The sequence below is a fragment of the Uranotaenia lowii genome, chromosome 2 (genome assembly GCF_029784155.1).
Source record: "Uranotaenia lowii strain MFRU-FL chromosome 2, ASM2978415v1, whole genome shotgun sequence".
NCBI classification, from domain to species: Eukaryota; Metazoa; Arthropoda; class Insecta; order Diptera; family Culicidae; genus Uranotaenia; species Uranotaenia lowii.
Window position 1 is genome coordinate 143,214,255 of NC_073692.1, and position 16,677 is coordinate 143,230,931.

Below are 16,677 nucleotides of genomic sequence, written 5' to 3' on the forward strand. Positions count from 1 at the left end.
TATAGATCATCATTGTTTTTAACAACTATTGTGAAGATATCTTGCTCAAATTCGACCTTTATCTAATAAGCAATTTCAAATTGCTTAGCACCTGTTTCGACATGTTTTGTCCCAAATTTAAAAGGAATCGATCTTTTTGATAAACGCCCTAAGAAACAAGTCTTCTGATGTTTTTCCAGTTATTGGTGACATTTTGAAAATCAGATAGACCCCTACTTGAAAAAGATATTGTACTACATCATGTGGTAATATGTAATATCATCTGGTAGAAAATAATCGACTCAAAAACATGAGGGGTATTAAAATGGACGAAATAGAAGGAAAATGAAATAACGACTTTTGTTTTTTTTTCATTAAAGTTCAATATTCGAACGAATATTTGTTTGGCCGAATAGTTGAAAAAAGTTCAATATTCGGTATTTGGCCGTTGGCCGAATACCACTATTTGGCACATCTCTAATCTTTAGAATACACGTAGTTTACCTTTAAAATTGGGACTTTTGAATCCCCTTTTTGAAAGGTTGTTCAGATATCTTGCAACTAATCCTCTGGAAAATTCACCTTCACTAATGGTAACTCCGCGGAATTCACACTTGGAATTAGGAATGCCTCCGGTGACTTAATGCAGTACTCCTCAAGTGTTTGGTTTATCTCGAAATAAACAATTCCTCAAGTGTTCGGGTTTAACGTTGGCGGATTCCGCGGTTTTTCTATTGTTGAAATTCTTTAGACAAAATAAAACAACGACCAACGTTCCCATAGCTCACCGGAGAATTTGACCCGCGTGCTTGGTAACATGCAGCTGTGTAACGAGATAGGAAAAGTATCTACATCTATTATATAAAATTCTCTTGTAACGGTGTTTGTAGTACTACTCCTCCGAAATTACCCAAACGATTGAAATGAAATTATTTTTAGAATATTCTGTAGGCATGCGAATCGGTTTATATCGAACAAAAATAACAGAAAGTCGCATCAATTGTCCGTAATAATTAAATTTGTAGTTTTTTGAATGAAATTAAAGTCATGACATCCATTTTTGGAGATTTTCTTTACTTCGGGCGCCGGGCGATTTGTTTTTCGTCTCCATGGTCGTCCAAGGCGTCGCAAGCAAACGTCGAGAGAGGATGGTAACGATGGCATAGCACACTGATTAGTTGAAATATTTGGGCGCGCATTTCTAAACCAAGCATAATTTCAATGCATGTGGTAGCGATATGAAGCCTTGATGTGTTTTTTTTTCTTCTTGATTCCTAGATCATTTGTACAGCACATAGTAATGAATGACGCCCAGTTTGATATTTTGCCAATCAAATCAATACCATTTCAACGATTTAAAAAAAAACTATTTTAAGTTCAGCAGAAATTGTTGTCTGAAAAATATGAACTTAGTACTGATGTATATAAAATTATGGTATGACTCTTTGCGGACATTTGAAAAAAAGAAAGTGGGAAGATTTACATACAATTTTATAATCCAATACCCCTAGAAACATTTTTCGAACATATACAAATGTGTTTAACTGAAAATGTTTCGGGTGCCTTTAAATTTACAGAACAACAACAAAATCTATTGAAGATGAACAGACATATGAGCTGAACAAGAGTCTGTCCTTTAAAAAGGATTATATAGGATTGATGTTTATTTTAAGGCCTAATGCAAAGAACTTTTTGATTTTCTGCAAGCATAAGTGAAAGTTATCAATCAAAATGAAAGAATTTTCAGTTAAAAAATACACTAGAGCAAGTGCAAACGTTCAACATTTACAAAAAATTTATACGTTATTCATATATACATGTTCACATTATTTCTTCATCTATAAACCGTTGAGCCCAATTAAACAATCTGACTAAATAAACTCAACTTTTTTTTTAAATCATACACCGAAAAACTGTTTACAGGTTCCTATTTGTTTACACAGTATTCAAGTACGTACTTATCATGAAAGTGTGTTTATGTTTAACATATTTTGGCTACATAGAAGAGACTTTAGATCCGCTTTTTTGTTGAAAAGTTTGTCTGTGATTATTATTCCAGAAGCATTATTTTTTTTGATAGCAGAAGCAGAATTTTTTTTGATAAGTTTTTATTATGACCTGAAAGTGTCGAAAATGATATTAACTCCTGTCATTTCACACGGTGAAACCAACGGTGGCAACGCGCCTTTTAGTCATGAAACATATACCTTTTAAGAATTATTTCTCCAAAATGATCAGAAAAGGTATGCTGAATGTTAAATCTGAAGCGGATATTCAAAATTATTAAATGTCTATGTAAATGGAGGTCTTATGGTAAAACAGTGTTCACCGAAGTTGAAGTACCAAGCATTATTTTATTCTGAAAAAAACTGCAGATATATCAATGAAAGTTGATAAAATAGACAAACAGAAAAAAGTATTAAATTTATTTCAAAGTCTTTACGCTGACGCATCTGAAAAAGAGCACTGTATTTTCACTTGCATCAGTAAATGGGACAAATGTACCTTTACTTAAATATTTCTTTTTGAAAGAATATGAAAGTTGAACTGTGATGATAGCCGAAAGACACTTATATGTTTTTAAAGGTTTAGAGGTATATTTACATGAAAACTTCCAGAAAAAACGAATGAACTTATGGAATCATTGTAGCCTCAACAGATAAGCGTTTTCGGTTTTTAAAAATTAAATAACCTTTTCAGTTTGAATGTTAAAAAAAACAATGGTTTAAATTGGCAGATATGTCCATTAGGATAAAAATGCAAATAAAATTGCTGTAATTTGGTTGAATACAAAAAAAATAAAGCATATTTTTTCCTCCTTTCAAAACCGATCGTTTTTTTTATTAATTGGGTAAATGTTCAAAGGAATATAATTAGCATTTTTTGCTGAAATAAATAATAAAACGGTGAACTTTTTTTTGACATGGTTTTGATAAAAATATGGATATTATTTAATTATCACTGCTTCCAAGGGTGAAAAAAAATGAACAAAAAGCTGCTACCTGACACCATTCGGCAATATTCAAAGCATCCGAATCAAAGAAAAGTAGATTAAAAATTTTCCTGTAAGATGCATGTAAGATTGATTGAGGGTAATGTTTTGATAATCTATGTAAAGACCCGTAGAATTGAGTTCAAATTTTTAGGTTTGATTCCGATAGAATTAAGCGTGACAAGAAGAATATGTAAAAAAAACTAGGACATGTTCACGAAAGCGAGACGCCAAGTTAAACATGGTAAGACGAAGTTTACCGGGTCAGCTAGTAATATTTATATATTCTTTAGGTCTACGTACTATTTTAATATCACAATTGACGATTTTACAAGGGCGTCAAATGGGAAAAAAATGTATTTTTTCTGAGGAAAAAATACGAAAACGGATTGAGGCATGCAATTTGCTTGGTATAACAAGCATAGTGGAAATAAAGGTGAACCGAACGGTTGTTGGTTCATCAGCTTCAATAAGGCGAGAAAAAAAACAAGATAGAAATGTCTTTTGTTTACTCATTTCCCGCTTGATTCTATCTGATTTGTCATTAACAAACCTAGTGAGCAGCCAATTAAATGTTTTGGCAAACCATAATCTCGTGATGAGTACCATAACCAAACGGCAGGTAATTGCCTATATGAAAATAAAAAAAAATCGGCCAAGACAAAAAAGAATAGAAGGCTCGGTTCAAATCATGTTCGTTAAAAACATAAAAAAAAATTATGCCTCCTACATTATAAGAAACGTAGTTACGAGCTACATAGCTAAGCAAAGCTTCATTTATGATAATATGATTCAATAAAAAAAAACTCATGTGTATGTCTATATATTTAATGGATATGGATTCGTCGATGATTTCTGATTTACCTGCTTTCCGAGTTCCGCATCCCTGATGCAAAACACCTCCGGATACCTAAGTAATTGCTCCAGTACATTTTGGCTAACTAGCCCAACCTGCTGCCCGTCGACCACAAATGGACGACAATCACCCTTAATGAGACCTGTCGTGGAACGATAGAGAAAGTAGAAAAAATAAGAATTAGACTTCTGACTGTATCTATGTGTGAATGATTGAGAAATCTATACGGCTTCTTCGGATTAAAATTAATTGATTTTACGTGATGAAAGAATCCGAAAATTTTAAAAATGTTTTCCTGAAATTTCAAAAGCAAAAATATATATTTTGTTATTGTTTTTCCTAAAGCAGAGTCATATCAGTTTTTTTTTGACTGATGCATACGTTTAAGTAGTGAGTACTCTCAACCGCAACCATTAACTGGCTATTGTGGGTGGCGTAAAAAGCAACGCATGAAACGAACCGTTCGATTTCTGAAAGACCAAAATTGATAAAATCATGATAAGACATTTATGGGGCGTCGTGAAAGCTATTTCATCGAATAACACCGATCGATATTTAGGGCAACCACCAAATGAAACAAACAATTCTGTAAGCGGCTGCTCTCAGCAGAAACGTAACTTTCAATGATGCGATTTTCCGTTTCCGCTTTCGACAAACATTTTGATTCCCGCAGATTTCCCGATTCGAGAAGAGTTTGGTCCAAAGTCAAATGAGGCGCGGGACGCCACACCGGTCGAATTTTCTTTAACAACAAAAACACAGAGGCAAAAGCGCTGTTTTCGGTCGTTGTTCTTTTTCGTACACTTAATGCGCCGAGAATGTCATAGATCCTATCATAAATAAACAATTTGGCTAAAAATAAATAAAACTCGCAAAATAAATCGCTGGTGTATGGGGTAGTGAAACGGATTTTCGGACTCACGCTAATAAATCCGGTGACTTTGGGCCGTATAGGTACACTGTGTCTCGTATGTTGGCGAACCGAGAGCGTAGCGGATTGTTTGGACTTTGGCGTCATGTTTCAACCAAACAAATGAATTATTTACTACTTTGTTTACTACTTTCTTCGAACAAACAAATCACGTAGTGAAAACTTCTCAATTTACAGAGCATTTGTAGCTTGTATTCATTCATGTGTTTCATTCATGAAATTTTTCATCGATTAAATTCAATGTTCTTAAAAATTTTAACGATGACAACCACAATCTGCTGCTTCCGGGATAAATAACGACCCTTTATCAACAATTGGGGTGATTGTACGAAGGAAAATAATGAAGTTAGAATACTTTTAAAATAACTCTTGAAACTTCTCAGTGAATTGTAACAAATGATACGTTAGCTTGCACGGGGACAATTGAAGTGGTTAATTCGCTAATGTCCAATCCAAACTACTTTGAAGGCTGAAACGGTGATTAGTCGTCCAAACTAGTTATACAATACTTGTTATTTTTTCACCAAGTTTGTCAACACTGCTCACTCTCAGTGATCATGAGCAACTGATATGAAAGATGAAAATGTTGATTACAGTCTAGAAGAGTGTTTCGAGCATCGTCGTAAGGTCGTACTGACTAGTGTTGACACTCCCTGATAGTTTTGTTAACAAAAACAATGCTTTGGCACTTTTGAACATAAAGTCTGCTTCATTTAATATTGGAACAAATTCTTTTGCTCATTGTGGCGCTCCTAGTGGACGGATTTGGAAACTTTTTTCACCCACGTGTCGGGAAATTCATTACCTTTCACCATGTATTTATGTCATAACACCAAACGATAGCATTTTGTAAACAACCGCCATGGAAGCCGAACGGAGAGATCAAATTGTGCACAGTTTTCTTACGAGTACGAGTACGAGAATTTCTTCGAAACAGCAATGAATAATTTTTTTTAATTTTTTTTTTATGAAAGAGTAAAGAAAATGCTACATTTGTATGAAAAACAAATTATGAATTCGTTAATAAATGACTGAACTACACGCAATTGTTTGTGTTCCAATATTAAATGAAGCAGACTTTACATCCGTCGAACTTGGTCAGCACTTGGTCGTACAGCTTTCGAGCACAGATTCTGGCCACATTGATCTTCTTCAGCGTCCGATTTGGTTGTTTGCTGGCTCGGAATGACCTTATTCCTTCCCGGAGACGAATTCGTCGCACCGTACTGTGAGCGGCCTGGAACTTATTGGCCAAATCGCGGTCTGAAGGATTGGGATTCCTCTTGACGGCCTTGATGACTTTCCCACGCAGTTTCCGGTCGACAGTTCCACTCCGGCGCTTCGAATGCGGCTTCCGAGCCGTCGTCAATGTTTCCTTGTACTGCTTGATAACACGCCATACGGTATTTCTGGGCATTTTAAGCTGTTTAGCTAGCTTCGATGCCGACAACAATGGATTTTCAAGAAAACTGTGCACAATTTGATCTCTCCGTTCGGCTTCCATGGCGGTTGTTTACAAAATGCTATCGTTTGGTGTTATGACATAAATACATGGTGAAAGGTAATGAATTTCCCGACACGTGGGTGAAAAAAGTTTCCAAATCCGTTCACTAGGAGCGCCACAATGAGCAAAAGAATTTGTTCCAATATTAAATGAAGCAGACTTTATGTATATTTGTTTGTAATACAAAATTTTGAAATCATAAAAAGAAACATAATAAAAAATTGCCGCAGATAATCAAATGCTTTCTCGTGATAATCTTTAAAACGAATTACGGCGTGTTCGTAAATTGATTTGTTCTATCGAAGTGATTTTTTCTATCGATGCTGGCGTTCGTAAATTAAACAAACTGTATGCAAAAGCATTGGAAGGTGATTTGACATCTACCAAACAAATCGATGCATCACCCAAACAAATCAGTTTACGAACACGCCGTTACACTGGTCAACACGACTTTACCAATCTTCTTAGATTTACTTAGAAAACCGATGAAGTTAATGGAGTCTTCGGTATAGGGTAGGATAGTGAAGAAATGGAAGTATCTTTTTTTTTGTTTCGATTATAGTCGTTTTAACATCTTTGTGTCATTCGGGACTTTATATGCACGTTGCAGTTGGCGAACAGAAATAGTATTGAAAAATTTATCCGGTACCAACTTGTTCGATGTTTATTCTTGGGCTCGAACTTACGGACATCGGCTCAGGAGGCAACTGACTTGCCAAACAGAGCCTTATTTCAAGCCGGATGTGTCTTTGAATCTAAACCTTGGACCCTTTCTTGATCCGCCAGGAGGCATCATGCCAAATTTGAACTCATTTGATCATTAATAATAGGGAAGCGCGCAACGAGGCTATCGGATTGTGAGACAGTTTGTTATAGCAAAAGCTTCAACTTCTGTGCAGATGGATGAATTATTTTGCAAATTTGGTTTTCTGAAACCAGAAGAAATTTCAAATAAGTCCATAGTAGGCCGTGATACGAGCCTTAACGTAAAGTTATTGATGAAGGAACAATTCCTCAAAAACTTGGAAGTATTTTGGTACATCAAGGAACAATAAACCCTCATCCGTCCCTGGAATTTTTACCCGTTACAGTCCCTGGAGTGTCAATTCGACACTTCTGTCTAAAACCAATATATCTCTCTTATTTTCCAACCGATTTTTACAAAATTTATAGTTTTGGAAACTATTATTTAGGCCGATAACATAACAAAAGCGGATGCAGTGTGTGGATTTGACCGATTCACATACATTTCCATTAAATGTGGTTCGCTGCATTAATTTGCATTCCATCGCGTGCACTATGTCATCGATCATCGGGCGCGAATTAGTGGTCTCGCTTTAGCTGAGTTAGCGATTTAATATTAATAAGCGCCGCTAACTTCGTTAGCGATGCTGAGCATATCTGCATATTTGTACTATTAACTTGAAAAGTACTTAACCTTCTTTATGCGAGTGTTTTCATTTGTATAAGTGATCAGGAAATTTAAAAAAAATCCAAAATTTCAAACCAAGGTTTCTTAATTATTTCTTCAATGCCATTTATTTTTCATGAACTGTGTTTGAAGTAACTGTTAGGATAAGGTTGCCTCGTTTTTTTCAGCCGGTCGAGCAAATCCTTTCAATTTTATATAATGACCTGGCTAAACGCGGCCATTAGATTTCAAAATTGACGACCAAAACCGTGGTCAATGTCCGGGAAAATTTAGTCAATACCCAGAAATTACTTAACAAATAAAGAAAAAAAAAATGAAAAAAGAATTATTTTTTTCATTAAATCTCATCGACAGATTTTAAATCGTATTTTCGGCTTCTAAGAAATCTTTCTTGATTATTTTTATAAAACTTGCTCGAGATATTTCGGCATGAACAAAAAAAGATTTTACAACACAATTTGTATTTTTTTTTGCTTGATTTGGCAGTGAATCAAACCGAGCAAAATCCGGGCTTTTTTCAAATAAATCCGGGCAATCGGACCGGGCCGGACAAATTTTGTATTAAATTTCCGGGTAATCCCGGATAAAACCAGGCAATCTTTCAACTTTATGTTAGGAGATGTTTGTATTAAATGATTCGAAAAAATACGACTCAAATTATCTCAGACTAAATTTTTCCCAATTTTTTTAAACAATAGGACACTGTTGTCTGGGTGACATGATCCCTTTTTATGTCGATCATATCTGTGCCAAAAAAATTTTATCGTAGAGATAATGGAGATGAATATGTTTGAAGGATTTTTCTAGAGCGTAGAAAATATTTGTTTTATTTAAGTTAAGAGAGACTTAATCACTAATTAACAAGCTCAACCATCACTTAAAACGAATCAAATCAGTAAGTATAACAGATTGTTGACTTTTGGTCACATTGTTTGTTCTTTCATTATGTTTTAGGCATAGAAAAATAGTTTCAAAAGTTTCATTGCTATCATAAGGTCCATAGCAAGAGAGCGGAGGGATCAACACTAACACAACTCGTAAACATTTTGTTTGGAAAAAAATGAAAATATTTTGAGAACATTTTTCTATAAACCTCTATTGATTAATATATCAGTTAAAAATTATATAAATTGTGTTTTTGTTGAAGATATTGCAAAACAATGTATTCAAACTTTACAACTTTACACCGATGGATTGCCTGAGTCTCATGATTTTTATAAATCCTACAATTTATTTTTAAACTGCAGTATTTTGAACTAAACATCAATTGTAGAGCGACTGTTTTTATTAAATGTATAATGTACTTTTTCAACCTGCCCATATGGCGTAGAAATACAATATATAGTCAATTGCAATGGTTTATTTTCAGTTTTCATCTTCCAACAGGCTTACTGATATTCGCTTCGTTTGCTTCAAAATTTCCAATCGTTACCGACGCAACCACAGTAACGACGCTGTTGAGCATTGACTCGCGAACGAATCAAAACATACAACATAAGAACGCCGTCTTAGTGAACCATGCTGCCCATATTTGATAAACATGTACTATGAATTTTCGTTCTGTTTGTGTTGCCTAGCGTTCCTTGTTGATTTTCTCCTCCCGATTTTCAGTCATTGTATACTCCAGCAATCATTTGCTTCGCTACTGAATGAATTCGTTTGCGAGTTGATTCGGCGCGAGTTGATGACGATGCTGTGGATTCATGCCCAAAATCAGACCTTTAAGGAAGAATGCTACTAGGGATCAATTCCTGGGATAAAGACTAAGACGATATTGAATAAAATAATGAATACACCTTGAGGGGAAAATAAGCAAATATTGGCATAAATTCGGTTTTTAAGAATCTCTTGCGTTTCAAGAATTAAATATTTTTTCTTCATGAAGCGTTCGCGGCGAAGCATGATCGTCAGCGAGTCGAGTAGATGTCGAAGAATTCGACGCCGTCTACGCGCGATGTTTTCATTAGAATCGAATGATGATTCTTTGATGGTTACCGATAGTAACTCAGAAAATAACTGATCAGAGGGGAAGAAAAACAAACTACCTTGTCTAACCTTGTCTTCAAACAAAAAATATCTTTTGATTGAGTTTAATGTTTTTTTTAAATCATAGTTTAAAAGTAAACATAATTTGAAAAATGTTAAAAATCTGACAATTAAGTTTGCATTTCCTATGGACGATTATATTTTTTTTGGAATCTTCAGAAAAACCCCTACAGAATAAATATAGCCATAAAAAAAAGTTTCAAGGAATGCAAATAAGGTACACCGGGGCAAGTGCAAACGCATTTCATCATAGTTCAACTTTCACATGTCCTAGAGAATTATGTATATCTTCAAAAATTATCAATTATCGTTCGTTGCATCACTAAAATAGTTCTTAACAAATTCTCGTTGAAATTGAAAAATGAAAAAAATGTTGGTAAAATGCAATGTTACTTATGTGAAAAGAAAAATCTAAGTACTTTTTCCAAACTAATTCACAGATGCGTCAGTGTATCGATCCTAAAATGAATTAAATACATGTTCCGGTATGTTTTATCAATTTTTATTGATATATTTGCTGTTTTCCTGCTATATTAATTAGTTTTTGGGACTCCATTTTTGCTGACTCCTGTTTTAAGCAAAAGACCTTCATCTACCAAGGCATTACAAAATTTTGAATATCCGCTTCAGATACAATACTTTGGATATCCCTTTTGACCATTCTAATATCATTCTGAACCATTTTGGAGATGAATTTTCTGAAATGGCTGATGTTACATGGCTGAAAAGTGCGTTTGCACTTGCCAAGCAGTGTAGGTTGACAACAGTGAATATTATTTCCACAACTTTCAGGGTGTACTAAGAATTTATCATATATTTTCTACTTTTACTTGAATATCAGTCCTTAACACGCACCTTTCAACGAAAATTGGAATTTGAATGCCCTTTTTTGTAGCCAAAATAAGCAAAAAAAACACACTGTACATGTCTAGTCTTGAATTCGTATGTAATCTAACAGTGCAGTGTTTTTGTGAAAAATTAAAAGAAGGTTTGGTTTATATATGTTAGATTGTTTTTTTGGGGCCTAAACAACAATTTCTAGAAAAATAAATGTTTTTTTAAATTTGTTTTTGTAACAGAGAAAAGTTTGTTTTCAGAGTGTTTACACTTGCCCCGGTGTACCTTATATAAAGATGACATTTGTTTGCGAAAATTTGTAGAAACTTTTTCAATTTACAAAAAAAAAAACGCACATGCCGAAAGCTATGAGGGGGTGGGAAGCGGACAGAGTAACCAGTGAGCGCTAAACAAAGATGGGTAGTTTTCTACAGGGTTGTAGAAAGAACCGCCTCATGGGGGGGGGGGAGGGGGTTGTTCTTTCCGACTGATTTTTATATGATACTTTTTCTCAAACAATGCATGAATTAATTTTTTTTTAATTATTAAGTATTTCACACTAATAGTCTTTCGTATAAAACTTTTGAAAATATACGCTCAAATCTTTGAAATTACTTTCAAAGATGGTAAAAATATTTGAAATTATTCAAGAATCGGGTTGATTTAGCTCATTTTATTTGAGCATCAAATACGTTCGTTGTGAGCAAATCTTAAATTTCTTTAAAGAAAAAATAAAGGTGGAATAAAATAAACTAAACCCACCCAACTCTTGAGCAAATGCAAAAATTTTAACCATTGATAAAAATAAATCAAGTTTTCAAAGGTAAAAAAAAAAATTAATTTTGCGGTTGAAATCAAATGCTTGTTGAGTTGATCCAAACTGAAAATTTTATTTTATAAATTGGCTTTCGAGAAAAAGGGCAATAAATAATGTACATTAAGAAAATATGTTATTCCCTGCAGATTGTCTACGTTAAAATCACATGTCAGTTTTTTTTTAAAATAAAGTAAGTACAATCCGCCGCCGCCCGTGGCGTAGAGGATAGCCTTCAAGTCTTCTAAGCCAGGGGGTATGAGATCGAATCCTGGTCACGGCATACATAGTACACTTTCGGTGGGTTAGTGGTTTTAGCATTTCTAAGATGCTAGCCATCAAATCCTCGAAAGATGTACGCTTAGAGTTAAGAAAAAAGGAATCTCTTCGAGGAAACATCATGTTTCATTGAGATCCTGTGTGTTTGTGTTCGTTTTAAAAAAAATCATGTCCATATTTTGTTTTTTATTAAACGAAACTTGAAAAATAAACTCAAAATCTTGTTTTTGTTTGAAATTTTAAACTGAATTATGCCATTGAATGAAAAAATTTAAATTTGAATTCAGCTAGTTTGTGATTTTCTGCGACTTGTTTCCCCAACGAAATATTTTTTTGATATATTTATTTATTTATTTATTTATTTATTTATTATTATTATTATTTTTTTTTTTTGATATATTTATCTTGGTTGTTAAATTTATTTACGAGATGAATTTGAATATCAATTTAGAAAGTTAATTCTGAATCTTAAATCTAAACCTTATATTTGAAAAAAGAGTTATTTATGTATCTGTTTCTTAATTTCAATATTATATCCAGAATGGTACAAAAACGCGATTCTTTAAACTAACTGCCAGATCAGAATTTTAAATATAGTTTGAACTAGCCAAGAACTGATATTTACTTCAGGAACCTTCAATCATGGATTCAAATTCTGATATCTTGGGGTTCAATCTGAACTCACTATTTCAATTATTTATTCTGAATCCGATAAATGAATCTAAAATAACAAACAAATTTGAAATGATGAATCTGGTATTGATTTTTTTACTTTGAATCGACATTTTGAAGCTTAATTATGTTTGAATTCTTCATTCGAATTAATGTCAAGAATTTTCTATTCTGAATATGAAATAATAATTCAAGATGTTTTCTAACTTTGCTCGGAAAATTAAATATTCCCCCAGGCCCTTTTAAAACCTTGAGCGAACGATTCCGCGCGTAGGGCTGCGTTCAATGCCATAAATTTAGAGCTTTAACCTTAAACGTGCATCAGTCTAGTCAGCTGATTGCACCGATTGCACATATACAATTGCAATCTTGTGTATATTTACGAAAAAAATTACATTGGTTGTTTTAACGACTTTTTGCTTGTAAGTATTAGTGCTCCAAGTAGGCCTGGATAAAATCTGTTTTTTTCAACGGCCATTATGTTTCCACCTTTGTTAGCTGCAGCTTCGTGAAATGGTAAGTTTTTGATTTATTGCCTATTGGTTCATAAGTAATTAACGTTTTCTTCATTCCAGCAGAAGAATATAAAACTTTCGCCAGTAAGATCTGGTGCAATCGGCATCCATGAGCGACTAAAGGAAAAGGCAACTGGCAATTTTCTTAGAGTTTTGAGCATCGGATCATCAACTATGGTAAGAATTTCATCAACAGACATTTCATCTCATTTTATTTCCTACAATACCTACCGAGTTCAGCTGGAGTTTCTTTTGCTGAAAGTTTTGAAATGAGGATTTTTTCACTTATTTCCAGATTTTGATTACCAGATTCCAGATCATCTAATCACAGTCAAGGCTGCTCGAATTGCGAATTGCGAGGATGAGAATTGCATTCCGATGTTTTACAAGTTCGAATGTCGAGGACGCTGTCCTTGCAATTGCTGCCATTAAGTAATAAGAATTGTGCAAAGTGTGAAATGTATTAATATGAATAAAAAGTTTATTTTAATAAAAATTAATTTAATCTAAATTTAAATATTTCAATATTCGAAACACCCTAGCCATACCTACTCCAGCAAGCACGCACACATATGCATTAAATTTTTAACGCACTCACACATAAACACGAACCGAACATACAAATACTATCAAACCCTGACAGCTGTCAACGAGGGCTGTCACTCTGAACCGGGAAAACCATTTCAAGTAGAATCGGTTGGGCCATTTCATGCTTGAATTCAATAGGCGGAATGCTTGAAGAATGCTTGGAATCCAAGCATTCTTTCAAGCATTCCAAGCATTTATTTTGTTAAGCGGGTTGTCTTAATATTGAAAATAAATTTGATGATTTATGATTTCATGAAAATAAGATTCATGATTTGAAAATGAATCAAATTTTAAATGAATTTGAACCAAAATTTCAAAACAACTTTTCATTACTATTTTCTGATGATGATTCTAACTGAAAATCAAGAATTCTGAACATGATACAGAGTCCGAAATATAACAATAGAAATTCAGCTATGATTTTGGTAATATGGATCAGAACCTCCAAAATAATTGTAATCTCATTTTAAATTTGATATTAAGAACTGAATTTCAGTCAACAAGTGAGAAAATTTTGAGAAATTGAAGCAGAATTCTGAACCTAGGATCAGTTGTCAAGGTTTTCGTAACAGTTTTAAAACAAGTATGTTACGCTTGAACAACCTTACTCAATTTTTAAAATTTGATATAGATTTTAAAATTTTTAGTGTAGAGTAGCAATCCTCGCTTTTACCCCCAAACACCCTCTTCCACGTTCCTACGGTCATGATTCTCTAACAACAAATAGCACGTAGTTGAACGAACTATCACAACACAATACGAGCTCTCTCAAATGATTATACTTTAATTTATCAGCCCGGCCAACCAAACGTCGGTTTCTGCTGGCGCGTTTTGATATTTTTTGTGATTAACCGTCCCAGACCGATTAACCGATCCGTCCCAGAAATTTTTACCCATTACAGTCTCTGTAGTGTCAATTTGACACTCCTGACGAAAGCCAATATATCTCTCTGGTTTTCTAATCGATTTTTATACAATTTATAGTTTTGGAAACCTCATAATGTAACTTAAATATGTTTTTCAGACATAATTCACCTACAACACTTCAGTTTTCCGTTATTTGAAGTCTAAAAAAAATATAAGAAAAACATGCTTCGGAATGAAGACTGTGCTTAAAACAATTCCCTTGGTGTCCAAGAAAGCTGAAATTGAGATCATGACCACAAAATACTGTTGCGTTAAAAAAAGTATGAAATCGTGTGAAGCTGCGCAGTGTCTTCAAAATTTGAAAAGCTGCAATTTCTCTCTCGTTTGATATTTTTTCATGAAATTTTCACACCATCTAGTTCAACTATCCAATTAACGCTCTACAAAATTTGAAGCCATTACAATGACTGGAAACAAAGATACAGCTATTACCGTAAAAAAGGAAAACTTGGAATTCCTTCACTAAATTTGCTGTATATTTGACAATTTTCATTGAAAAATCTTGAAATTTGGTCCAAAGATGTAAAAATGTTTGATCTAGTACCTGGTCAAGTTTTATCAAAATCGATTAATGTCATCAAAAATGGTGCCGGGTAGAAAATGAGGTTCATTATCGCCCAGCAGACGATTTCCTTTTTTTTTTTCACGGAAAACATTGTTATCCATTCTTGGTTTTTTTCGTTCACAAAATCAAAATTTATCACAAAGAATCTCGTAAATTGATAAAAACTTCAGTCGTGCTTTGTTTAGGAACAGACACTTCAACTAGTTCAACAAGACCCAATTTAGGAAAATCTTTTCAGTGGTTGTCAAGTTGTTGCTGTGAATTTCTAGGACCAACTTTAACCTAGGTTATTTAAGTGTTGATCTGTCATTTTGACCGGTTAGTCTGAGGAAACAATATATGTAGTTATTTTATATCGAGTTCCTGCAAAATTTAGGGATTCCAGACGCCTTTAAAGGTTGACAAACGGTCTTCTTCAAGTAGATAATGCTTTCACACTTCCTTCAGTATTTTTAGAGCAATGTAAAATCTAACTATTTCTTTAGAGGTATTAGGAAACACGAAAGAACAAATCACTTTATAAAATCCACAAAGAAACTTCAACAAATACCAAACCTATTCGCGTGTCGATCCTCTCTTCATATTTGAAACACTCTGTTTAACGTCACTCGCGTCGTACTGAAACTAAGTGTACCACAGCAAAGCAATATCATCGGGGTGGTGGGCGCAACGGGTTCAAGGCCTGCAGGTGGTACCAACATGGATAGGATTGGTGGGTAGCTAACGAGTAGCAAGCAGCAAGTAAAAGTAGCTCGGCACAGTTCTTCCTTCACTTCCACCTGCCCTTCTTACGTTTGAAATCCGATTTTGCCATTTGTTTGGTCGGCGACGATGTTTACGGGGCAGTATTCCCGGCAATTCGCTTAATTTCGATATAATAGCCAATGATCCCGACAGGCAAATGCCGAAACAAACCATTAAACGATCGTAGATGGATCTGCTGTTGCTAGCATTATGACACACACTTTCACTTTCTTGTTTTTATTTAAGATCTCCGTACTTTTGCTGGTTGATTTGCGAGGTTGTTATGGTTATGCCTCGGTTTCTAGATGGTTGTTTTGATTTGGCGAAGGATTCGGTTTTGACTTTTTGGTGATTTTTTATTATTTTCCTTCGAAAAATATCAAAGGAAAAAGTTCAAAACGTATGTTGGAGCATAAAAATTCACAGCACAATTCGCACTAGCAAACTGATATTTTCATCACACATTTTGGTTTGCGAACCTACATCGCTATCGATTTTATGCAATAGGCTCCGGTCTGACTGAAAGTCTCCGAGAGTGCAGACATTGTAGATGAAATCCGAACGAAATTGTTTGTCATTCTTCTGGATTCTAAAGACTTACCATTTAAATAAAAACAGTTGAACTTCTGCGCTAGCTTCAGCAATCTGGACATCTTGGGCTCCTTGTCACTAGTGAGATTCGCAGTCATTGCGAATGCTGCTCGATGTTGTTGTCCGGTTCACTATCAGTCAAATTTAACATACACACTACACCTAACACACCACCAGATCAGCTCTCGTCTCGAAAGCTTAACAGCAGTGGGAAAACACCATACTTTGAAGAACGACACGGTCCGCAACAAACGTAACGACGAAACAAGACGAAGAGTTTGAAGCAAGGGAAACCCTACGTCACTGGCACTGAGCTCACATTTGCACCATTCTGGCGCAATTATAATGAGTGAAAAAATCTATAACCGCACTTCGGCTTGCCACTTCCAGTCAAAAATGGTCTGA

At 34.4% G+C, this 16,677-nt stretch overlaps 1 protein-coding gene and 1 long non-coding RNA gene across 3 annotated transcripts in view; both read left to right on the forward strand.

Moving 5' to 3' along the window:
• LOC129741928 (protein amalgam-like) overlaps positions 1–623 on the forward strand; it is a 264,878-nt gene extending 264,255 nt beyond the window's left edge. Inside the window, exon 12 of the mRNA XM_055733744.1 lies at positions 604–623. Coding sequence (XP_055589719.1) covers positions 604–623 — 20 coding nt within the window. The remainder of the gene's footprint in view (positions 1–603) is intronic.
• Positions 624–12,674: 12,051 nt separating this feature from the next.
• On the forward strand, positions 12,675–13,368 carry LOC129747843 (uncharacterized). Of its 2 annotated transcripts, none has more exons than XR_008737587.1 (3): positions 12,675–12,858; positions 12,918–13,034; positions 13,153–13,368. It is a non-coding gene; the product is annotated as an uncharacterized LOC129747843 (long non-coding RNA). The 2 variants fall into 2 exon arrangements; XR_008737588.1 differs by having other exon boundaries at positions 12,921–13,034.
• Positions 13,369–16,677: the final 3,309 nt, after the last annotated feature.